This window comes from Marmota marmota, unplaced genomic scaffold (assembly GCF_001458135.2).
Source record: "Marmota marmota marmota unplaced genomic scaffold, marMar, whole genome shotgun sequence".
NCBI lineage: Eukaryota > Metazoa > Chordata > Mammalia > Rodentia > Sciuridae > Marmota > Marmota marmota.
Genome location: NW_025999895.1, coordinates 4467061 through 4478121, shown reverse-complemented (window position 1 = coordinate 4478121; position 11061 = coordinate 4467061). Strand labels below are relative to the sequence as shown.

Sequence of the window (11061 nt, the reverse complement as noted above, 5' to 3'; positions counted from 1 at the left end):
CGAGGTGCGGGGGGCGCGGAGGAGGCAGGCTCTCTTTAGTCCTGGCGCAGGCACAGGCGCAGGGGTGGGGTGACACGTGCTCCCAGCTCCCGGTGGTCAGTGTGTGAGGCAGAGGAGCCTCCCTGGGGGCAGGGATCAGGGAGGGAGCAGCCTGCGGGTGACCCACCCAAGGCCAGGAGGGCACTGCGCACACAGTGCAGGGCCAGGGGTTTGGTGGCCTTCCAGGGACACTTGGAGAGTGGACTGGACAATGATGATGGGTGGCGAGGGAGCAGGCCAGCTTTACCAAGCACAGGGCCGTACCCCAGTCCTGGGCCAAGTTAACCAAGACTCTGGGGTCCCAGCCAAGCCCCAAAGGTCCTGTTGCGAAGCAGGAGGAGCTTTAATCAGGGTGGCCGTACTGGGCGGGCAGCCTAGGCCCCACATCTCAGCCCTGTCTTGGGGACAAGGGCTCTGGGTTTCAGTGGAGGCAGGGAGGGGGCAGGGAGGGGACAGTCTTGGTTCCCCTGTGGCCTTGTTGATCTCTCTGCGGTCCTTCGAGGTGGCTCTGGAGGGTCCTCCGTGCTCCAGGGGGCAGCTGCATTATGGGTGATCTGCTGCAAGTCCCCACTTGCTGTTCCTGAGAGGTGCAGGGCAGTGGCTGGGGACTGCAGCAGCTGGCAGGCAGGGTCCCTGCAAATCTCAACAACACCTTAGCTTCTCTTACCCAGGTGGGGCGGTCCTGAGAGGGGACGAGATGGGTGAGGCAGATCCCCTAGAGCTAGCTGTTAGAGGAGTCGCCTGCAGAGCCGGCCAGGCGAGGGGCAGGCGAGGGCTGAGCACCCTGTGTTTTTAATGAGACTCTGGAATACACACACCCACTGCCCTGTTGGATGCTGCACCCTGAAACTGAACCTTTCCTCGGCAACTCGGGTGGGTTCTGTCCCCTGGTGCGCGGCCTGCCCTTGGGGGACGCCGAGGTGTGTGGAGCCCCTGGTTGAGGGTCTGTCTACTGTCACCGTTAACTGTGACTGTCCTCGGTCTGTCCTCCAGCAGCATCTTGCACGTCTAATTTGTGGCTCTTTGAAAGCTCTGGGCCAGAAAGCCAGATAAGCACCCTGTGAGGACTGAGCCTAGATTAACGGCAGAGTCCCGGGGGCTTGCTGGGAGTGAAGTGTACGGTCTCTCTTTAGCGGTCAAGTTCCTGGTGTCTCCTTGGTGCTTGGAAGCTTTTCTGCCATTTTCTAGGCCGGATCCCAGAAGATGTGACTTCTGAATAAACAAGGAATGGCTTGCCTGGTTCCCAGGAGGGGGGAGGGGTGGGAAGTGCCTGAAACCCGTTGAGTCCCCCGTGAGGGAACTGAGGCCCAGAGAGGTCGAACGGCCTGCATGAGGTCACACAGCTCTCGGGGAGCCAGACTCCCTCCTCCCTGCCAGTATCCCTCCTCCCTGCCAGTCTCCGGGTTGCAGGAGGCTTCTCGCTGTGATTTATGTAAGATGGGTCCCAGGGAACAGACTTCTGGAAGGAGGGAGAATGTGGGGGAGGGAAGGGGTGACCCAGGCTGGGGATGTCGAGGAGCTACAGAGTCAGAGCCCACATGGAAGGAAGAAGCAGATAGGAGGCTGGAGAGATGACCCGGGGGATCAGGGAACAGAGGAGCAGTTTGTTTTAGCGAAAGGCCTTCAGCTTGCACTTGGGAACCACCCTAGGCTCCTAAGCTAGAGCCATGTCAGGGGAAAAGATTTTATATAAGCATGTTATCCTGGCATTTGGCCAAAGGGGCGATGGGAGAGGACGGGGAAGCAGAAGAGTTAAGAGTCCCCTGCGGTGACTTACCCTGAGAAACTAAGACTTGTCCCAGGTAGATCCTGCAGGGTGTGCGTTTCAGACCTGACAAACTCCTACTCATCTTGCAAAACCCCAAGTCCCAGTCTCTTCTCCAGACCGCCACCCTCCCTACGCCCTCTCCCTCTTCACTGTGGGCGAGTCTGTGTGGAGCGCCTCAGTGAGGTGGTGGGCACTGATTTCCCCGTAGGTCAGGAACCACTGAACAAGGGCCACTACCTGATTTATGTTAATCTCTGGAGCCCACGCAGGTCCTCGGAGAATGTTAGCTGATTAAATTGAAGAAAGAAGGGGCAGGAAAAGGAGAGAAGCTTGCCAGTTAGGATTCACAAGGCAGGAAGCACACCTTGTGGGAGGGGGCTGCCTCCCCCCACCCTCCCTGCCCCGCTCCTTTGGCTAATCGCGTTTGGAACCTGTCCCTTCTGGTGGAGTTGGTGGAAAGGAGGGCTACGGGTTTTTCAGACATGGAGAACAGGGGGAACCGCAGAGGGAGAGTGGCCTGGGGGCAGCCCCAGCTGGAGGCTGCGGGGAAGGCTGCCTGCCCCCTGGGGCCCTTCCCTGGGTTGGGCAGCAGAGCTGTCCTTGCCCTGGCCACTCACAGGGAGAACTCCAGGCCCTGGGGCCTGAGCTGTGCTCCTGCAGGTCTGGACGAGAGATGGGCTGGGAGGCCCACCCGTATAGTGTGGGGTTTGCAGGACTCTGGGGGCTTTGGGAGCACCTCCACAGGAGACCATCGTCTCTCCCTGAGACGCACAGTTATTGATCACGGCTTTTTGTGGCCTCGAGGGGGCAGATGGAAATGCCACACTCAGCCTACACGTTTGATCAGCACTGACGTCCCAATTTGAGAACTGCTCAAATGTGGAAAATGTGCATCTTAAATGGAGAAATAGGGTGTTTGGGATCCAGGCCATTCTGGGAGATGGAGGATATGCAGTTGCCCCCGACCTCCCTTGCCAGAGCAGCCTCCACCTGAGAGGACAGAGTGCACTTAATTGGATTCAGCAGGCATTCATTCAAGGCCTTGTGCCTTGCAGGTGTGTGACCCTCATCCTCCAGGACAGACAGAGCTGATGGCATGGCACTCCCGGTGTGGCTGTGGAAGGGGAGCAAATGGCTCTCCTGACCCTGGGACGTGGGGTCCGGGGACTGACGAGGAAGTCCCAGTGTAGACTGTGCCTTAACAGAGACCCAGCCACATAGGGCCCATGGGTGGGCCCTATGGGAGGGCTGTGGACCCCAAAGGGGCTTCTGGGAGGAGGTAACAGGTGAATGGGGTCCTGATGCAGGATAGGATTTTATTTCTCAAGAAATGAGAGACGGGCAGTCCAGGCAGAGGGCACAGCAAAGGAGATGCTGGGGGTGTGAATGTGCAGATGTGTCCTCCACTCTGTCCTTCACCCAGCCGGGCCCTGTGCCAGGTGCTAGGGACACAGAGGTGAGGGAATAGCTGCAGCCCTCATGGGGCTTATATTCCGACAGTAATCAAGATGCAATACTTTGGTGGAGGAGTGTTGTGACAGGGCATAAAGCCATGGGGGATGGGCTGCGAGGCCACTGGAGAACCCACTGTCTGGAGAGGGAGTGCCCCAGGTGTGGGGGCAGGGACCAAGAGGTGTCCCCAGCCTGGAGATTGCTGGGAGGACTTTGGCCTGTGGGTCTTATGCAGAGGAGGACCCTGATAGAACCCCTGGAGGAAAGTCCATGCTAAGAGAGCCGCAGACCCCACAGGAGGCTGTCAGTTCCAGGCAAGAGACAAGGGTGGCCTGGACCAGGTGGCAGGGATGGGGGAGATGGAGACAATCCTAACTGGGATGATGCAGGCGGTATCACACACGAGGTGTGCAAAGAGAGATGGACCCTTAGCTCTGGGCCGAGGGGCTGAGAGGACAGCAGACAGTCTGGGCACGTGGGCCCTGCGCCTCAGTTTCCTCACTTGAAAACAGTGCAGGGCTGGACGACCCTTTGGATTTCCTGCTCTGAGCTGTGACAGGCGGGAACACTGCGGGACACTCTTCCCACCTGACCCTCACCTCCCACACCGTCCCCACCCTGCCAAACGGGGACCTGCGGGACAGGGAGACAGGGTGCGCCCTCGGCTGTTTGGTAACCCCTTCCCTTCCGCGTGGTCGGGCTGCAGCTCACACCCCGGACAACTCTTTCATGGGCTTCGTGTCCGAGGAACTCAACGAGACGGAGAAGCAGCTCATCAAAGGCAGCAAGGCCAACAACATGGCCGTGGTATACGGCAAGGAGGCGAGTATCTGGAAGGTGAGCGCAGTAACGGCCACGCCCCCACGGACGGGCCACGCCCCCAGCAGTGCCGGCCAATCTGTTACTCAGGCCCCGCCTGCTGCGGTGCCCATCACGCTCACCCGGGCACAGCCACGCCCCCAACATTGCTGGCCACGCCCACGCAGACGGGCCACATCCTGCCGACTCAGGCCCCGCCCTCTGCGGTGCCAATCACGCTCACCCGGGCACCAGCCACGCCCCCAGCAGTGCCGGCCACGCCCTGCCGACTCAGGCCGGGTCCCTCCAGTGCAGGCCGCACCTGACCAGTTCCCTCCTTCCCGGCTGCCGGCTCCTGTATACCGCCGGCGCGGGTTGGTGGAAAATGTCTCCCAGTAATGGTTCCGGAATAAAAGTCCCTGACACTTAAAGATGCCCGAGGCTGACGAGGACTGTCTGCCCCCGCCTCGAGCGTTTGCAGTGACTCAGAGGAGGACTGCATAGAGGACTGCCACCAAATCCTCCGCCCCCTCCTCCGAAGGCCGTGGACAGTGTGTGTGCCCCGAGGGGGCTTGAGGCTGGGACTCTGTGGGATGAGCCGCAGCAGGAGGGCTGGAACTTTAGAGCCACCTCTTCAGGACTGGGGTGGGGAGAAGAGCTGTGGCCTGGGGTGACACTGCTGGTGGGTCGCTAACTGCTCTCTCTCTGTTCCCTGTGCTTCCCTTGGCGACGAGGCAGCTCCAGGTATGGAACGTCTGCAGCATGCCCTTGGCTCCCAGCAGGCTCGGTGGGCTCCCCCGGGGATGTCCCCTGACTCAGCACTCAGGGTCTGTGGCTCCTGTAGGGAGGACGGTGATGGGGACAGCAGGTCCCTACTGGTCGGAGTCCCGCTTGGCATGGCCACAGGACGGTCGCTAGGGTTGGGAGGGACAGGGTGGTTGGGATAAACCTGAGGTCTGGGTTCATAGTAAACTTGCCGACGGTGGAGACACGGATCGCAGCTGCACCGTCTTTCTTAGTGATTCCCACGGTGGCACTCGTGAGGGTAGGTCCCACTGTCACAGGAAAACCTCCACCACAGTGATTCAGACAAGTCTGAAATCTGGCTTTCCTTCCTGGTCACAAAATCAGGAGGTGGTCACGCTGGGCTGGTGGGAGTCCTGGGCCCCCCTTCCTGTGTGGGCCCCCAGGTTTCATCTTCACCCCATTCTTCCACGTGGGTCCACACGGCTGCACACACTCCAGCCACGACAGCTGTGTTCCAGCCAGCGAGAAGGAGCAAGGAGAGGGTGCAACATTCGGGGTCATCTTCTTCCCACCTGTCTGACATTAGATCCCTGTCCCCCGGCCATGCCTGGGCGGGACACTGAGAAGTGGCTTTTCCCCAGCAGCCCCATCCCACCTCATTCTGGGCTCTGACTGAGGACTGGGGCACTGTGCAGGGTGTGCGGCAACAAGGTGACAGGCCTTGGACCCCTGGGTGCTCCCTGGGTGCCAGCTCTTGGGTCCTCTCATTTGGCCTCCCTTCTGCGTGATAGGGACGATTCTTACCAGTGCCATCCGGGGACTCCAGACCTAGATTGCCCAGTGGCCCTTGGTCTGTAGCCACAGTCTGGTCCCTTCATGTGCTTTATTCCCTGGGCGCTGCTGGGGCTTGACCTAGGGCTCTCGCACACAAGGTGGGTGTCGTGCCCCTGAGCTGGACACCAGCCCTGGATGGCGTTTTTAAATCACGGTATTGAATTTTTTTAGTTAAAAATATTTTTAGCCATCTTCTTGCAGGATAATCGACATACAGTAAACTAAATATGTTTAAGGTTCACGATTTTATGAGTTTGAACATAGACATTTACCTGTGAAACCACCACTGCAGTCAGGATAGGGACTCTCTCCAAAGTCTCCTCCCCCCATCTGTCCTCCCCCATCTTCAGGCAACCAGGGGCTTTCTTTTTGTCACTATGGGTTAGTTTTCATGTTCTAAAGTTCTGTGTAAGTGGAATAATGCAGTGTGTACTCAGGTTTGTGTGGACCTTCTCAGTAGTGATCTCTCGATTCATCCATGTTTTGGTGTGTAGCAACCGTTCATCCTTTTTACTGCCCAGTAGTATTCCATTGTATGGATATACCACAGTCTGTCTGTTCCTCCAGTTGTTAATGGACATTCGGGTCATTTCTGATATGTGGTATTATAAAGAAAGCTGCTCTGAACGTTCATTTAAAAATTTTTGTACAAATACATACTTTCATTTCTTTTGGGTAAATACGTAGGATCAGAACGATTGGGCCATATTGTAGAAATCTGTTAAACTTCTAAAGAAAAGGAATCATACCATGTCACAGTCTTCCCGACAATGTGTGAGCATTCAGTTCCCTTTACAAATTTATGTTAGCCATCTGCCCTTCTAACAGGTGTGGAATGGCACTTTTTTTTATTTTAATTTGCATTTCCCTAATGACTGGTGGTGTTGAAGATATTGTGTATTTATCTTCCTTGTATCTTTTATAGTCATGCATCTTTAAAATTTTTGCTTGGGCATGCTGTAATACCAGGAGGCTGAGGCCGGAGGATCATAGGTTCAAAACCAGCCTCAGCCACTTGGTGAGATCATGCCTCAAAATAAAAAATAAAAAGGGCTGGAGACGTGGATCAGGGGTTAAGTGCCCCTGGGTTTAATCCCCGATGCAAAAACAATTGCGTATTTTAAATTTTATTTAGAGACAGGGTCTCACGGAGTTGTTTAGCGTGTTGTTTTTGCTGAGGCTGGCTTTGAACTCGCGATCCTCCTGCCTCAGCCTCCTGAGTCACATGGCGCACGTCTGGCTTATTTTCTTGCTGCTGAGCTGTTGTGGTTCTTCACGTCTCTGGATCCAAGGTCTCTGTCAAGCGCATGCTTTGCAAATGTTCTCTCCTGGTCTGTGCGTGGCTCATGTTTCTCTCAACAGCATCCTTCAAGGAGCAAGGGTTCTTAACATACTGAGGCCGAGGTGTGGCCTGTGGGTTGGGCCTTTGTACTGTAGCCAGGAATCTTCCCCTGCCCCCACAGCCCCAGGGTTTCCTCCCGCCTCCTCTTCCCTCCTCCGAGTGCCCTGGTTCAGGTCCCCAGGGGCAGTCCCTTCTGAACCTGCCCTTTCACACCGTGTGAGAGCAGAGGCCATTGCTTTCTCTCCGGCCTTTCCTTCCTGCGAGGCCCCTCGGTGGCTCTCAGGCTCCCCCACCCTCCGGGCTTCCATCACCCCCTGCTCCTCAGTGGGTGTCTGCTGCTGTGGGGAGGGACGTGAGCGAGAAGCCCAGAGCCGTGGTTCTGGGTTCAGGTGACAGGGCTGCTCACCTTGGTCCGCGAGGTCCTTGGCGTCTCCGACGAGTTTTGGAGTCGGGCTTGTTCCTTCCCTCTCGGGTTCCGAAGGGGACATGACTTGAGGTCACGGGTGACGCTGTTTCCTCCCGGAGGGGCTTTGCTTTACTCTTGGTTGGTGGCTGGTGGCCCTAGAAGTCCCAGATCACCTCAGTCGATGACAGTGACGGCAGCGACTAGAACAGGGTGGCCTGCAGGGGCGACTCCAGCTCTGGTCCACCTTTCCTTCCAGATCATTCCTGAGGAGAGGAGGGTGGATGGATGGGCAGACGGACAGATGGGTGGTGGGTGGGGGGTGACCTGAGCTCCTGAGAGCACCCAGTTCCTCCCAGGCACTCGGGGTCCTCTGAGGTACCGAGGAGGCCAAGGGACCCACCTGGATCCCTCTCAGTGGGTCCCCGTCGGCCTCCTTTGGAAGAAACACTCCGTGGCTAAAAAGAACCCGGAACCCTCTGGCCTGGTCCAAGCTGCCGAGTCACTGATGAAAACCAAGGACCAGAGAGGAGCGGGGCCTGGCCCAGGGCTGCACAGCTGCGGCCAGGCGCCTCGCCCGGGCCTGGTTTGGAGCCTGGGGTGAGGCCGCCTCGCCTCCTCTTCCTCAGGGGAAGGAGAAGTTCCTAGGCATCCTGCACAAGTACATGGAGGTCCACGGCACCGTGTACTACGAGAGCCAGCGGCCCCCCGAGGTCCCCGCCTTCGTGAAGAACCACGGCCTCCTGCCGCAGCCTGAGTTCCAGCAGCTGCTGCGCAAGGCCAAAGTGAGTCCCCCGCACGCACGTCCCCGCCCCGCCGGCCACAGAGCCGCCGCGGTCACCTCCGCCACACCTGCCAGGGCTGCGGCCTCCACGTGGGCCCCTTCTGCGTGTGGACACCCCAGTGTGCTCTGCTGCCCTGAGCCCTGCGTCCAGTCCTCGGGGGGAGCGGCCAGAGCCCGGGACACACATGGGTGCCCAGCAGGCAGGGCCAGCCGACAGGGAGAGGGGCCTGGGCAGGGCCACAGCCTGGCTGTGGGTGACAGGAGCCAGGCAGGTGTTTTGGAGCCTCTGAGTGGGTGGGGGGCAGGCTGGGAGAGGCCCTGGCTGCAGTTCCTTGGGGTCGTTCATGCTGGAGGGCTGCTTCTGCGGGTCCACAGGGAAGGATCTCTCTGTGCAGTGAACGACCTGAACCACCTCACACAGCAGCCCCGATCCAGTACCACTGATCAAGCCCCTTCTGGGAGCCAGCCCTGTGCATGTTGGGTGCAGGATCAGGGTTTAGGAGGAGTGAGGGGCGGGGGGGTCCTTGGAAGTCAGCTGCAGCCTCTTGGGCTGGGGATCCTTGCTGTCCTTCCCCTCCGGGGTCACAGACCACAGCACCCCCCAGCCTCACCCTGGGGAGACCAGGCCTGCCCAGAGGGAGGGCGCCTGCTGCCTGGCCCCCACCCTGCCTGGCTCCGGGCTCCCGCCCTCCCTGACCTGTGCCGGGCCGCTCAGCTCTTCATAGGCTTCGGCTTCCCCTACGAGGGCCCGGCCCCCCTGGAGGCCATCGCCAACGGCTGCGTCTTCCTGCAGTCCCGCTTCCGCCCTCCCCACAGCTCCCTCAACCACGAGTTCTTCCGCGGCAAGCCCACCTCCAGGGAGGTGAGTGGGCGCGGGGGCTCCCGGGAGGGGGGGCGACGGGGCAAAGGGGCGGGACGCAGAGGGCCGCCTGTCTGCCGGCCAGGTGTTCTCCCAGCACCCCTACGCAGAGAACTTCATCGGCAAGCCCTACGTGTGGACCGTGGACTACAACAACTCCGAGGAGTTCGAAGCAGCCATCCAGGCCATCATGAAAACCCAGGTGAGCCTCGCACCCAGCCGGACTGCCGCTGCTCACACTGCGGGCCCTCATTATATAACCAGAGAGACGCGCCCCTCTGGCTAAGCTCAGACTCGGCCAAGGAGTCCACCTCCCTCCCAAACCTACCTCTGAGTCCAGCCACATGGACCGGAGAGTGAGCAGAGGCCCTCACTCACCAACCCAGTGCGTAGGTTTTAGAGAGCATACCTTTGTGCAGTGAACGACCTGCACAACCTTACAGGGTAGCCACTGTTTCAGAGTCACTTATTGAGCACAATGAAGGGCCAGGCCCTGTGAGCACTCCTAACACAAATTGGGTGCTAAGTAAATTCTTCAGGATGAAAGCGTGGAGCTCCTTCAAACCCTGCTTTAGGTGTGGGTCTGTATCCTTTAAGCAGCCCATCTCGAGTGACAATGTGCACATAGCTCTTCTGGGGACCTGGTGGACAAGATCAGTTTTCACTCCTGATGGGAGCACCCAGGTCCGTCCGTCCTTGTCTGGAGATGACTGTTTCTAGAGTGAGTGCCGAGCAGGGCTTGCCAGGTCCTGGCGCACACGTCTTTAGCTGAAACAGACGAGGCCAGGGTCCCGCCAAGGAGCTCACTCTGACCCTCCGTCGCAGCCGGCGAGACCCTCTCCCCTCCTGGGAATCAGCTTAGACCACCTCCCTCTCCCCTGGAAGTCCCTCAAGTCACAGACTGAGCTTTGGCTCCTCTGGGGTGCCCTGAGGCAGGGGTCCACAGGGGGACTCTCTGGGAGGGGTCAGGAGGGAGGGGTCCCAGGAAGGAGGGGGGGGTCCTGAGCAGGGTGCCTGGAGCTCCTCACCCTGGGGCCCCTGGGCAGGGGGTTCAGTCACATCCCAGAGGAGCAGGAAGTGGACGGTCCTCCTCCAGCTCCCTGGAGCCAGCCTTGGGGTGGACCGTCTAGGACAGAGGGGCTGTGGGGAGCCGCGATCCGGCCGTGTGACGCCGGGCCTAGGGATGGAGACAGGGTGAGCCCAGGGTCACCCCGGAGTCCTGGCCAGGCCTTGCAGAGCTTAAGGCGAGCAGGAGCCCGGCTGCTGGCCACGCCCCAGTCAAGGCTGGACGGCGGATTATTACAGGTTCATGGGTTTGAGTGGGGCCCGGAGTGCCATAGCCCGGGCAGCAGCCTCTGGCAGGGGCCTGGGGACTGAGGGGGTCACTCCTTCTCCCCAGTCCTCAGCCCACCTCCCTGGGCCCTGCTGGCCTCCTCTTGCAGAGGAGCAGGGGCAGGGTGGGGAGGGCCACCAGCCAGACTCTTCCCCAGCCCCGGGAGGACTGGCCTGACCTCCAGGGACCACCAAGCAGAAGGAGCCTGTGGGGGGTGTCCCCTCCCCAGACCTGAAGGCTGGCGCAGGGGAGGGAGGAGTCCCAGGCCACTGCTGCTGGGACTCGGGGACTGGGACTGAGGAAGGAGGCTGCCCGGGGGGAGGGGCTGGGGGCTTCCTTTGCATTATTCTTTTATTTTTTATGTTTTTACATGAACATCTGTTTAATTTTGTTATTCAGTTAATTTAAAAATAGCCATAGCAGGGCTGAGGACGTAGCTCAGTGGCCAAGCGCTTGCCTAGCCTTCAGGAGGCCCTAGTTTCACCCCTGGCCCCCGGGGAGGGAGGGAGGGAGGGGAGCCGTGACCAGGGACCCAGGAGCCAAGGTGTTGACATCTGGCCAGCCCAAGCCTCACGGGGACCCCAGGCCTCCCCGGGACCCCAGGCCAGGCCCACCTGCCCGAAGCCTCCTCCCGAGCCCCCCCCCCTTCTTCCTGGCAGTTCACCCCTGGGGGCTCCAACACTCCCAAGAATCACCTGGGGA

General features: G+C 59.5%; 1 protein-coding gene across 1 annotated transcript in view; it reads left to right on the top strand.

The window, feature by feature from the left end:
* Positions 1–9421, top strand: part of Mgat5b (alpha-1,6-mannosylglycoprotein 6-beta-N-acetylglucosaminyltransferase B) — a 56929-nt gene extending 47508 nt beyond the window's left edge. The window contains exons 11-15 of the mRNA XM_048796659.1: positions 3810–4096; positions 4796–4801; positions 8013–8168; positions 8883–9029; positions 9112–9421. Coding sequence (XP_048652616.1) covers positions 3810–4096; positions 4796–4801; positions 8013–8168; positions 8883–9029; positions 9112–9312 — 797 coding nt within the window. The 3' untranslated portion in view covers positions 9313–9421. The remainder of the gene's footprint in view (positions 1–3809; positions 4097–4795; positions 4802–8012; positions 8169–8882; positions 9030–9111) is intronic.
* Positions 9422–11061: the final 1640 nt, after the last annotated feature.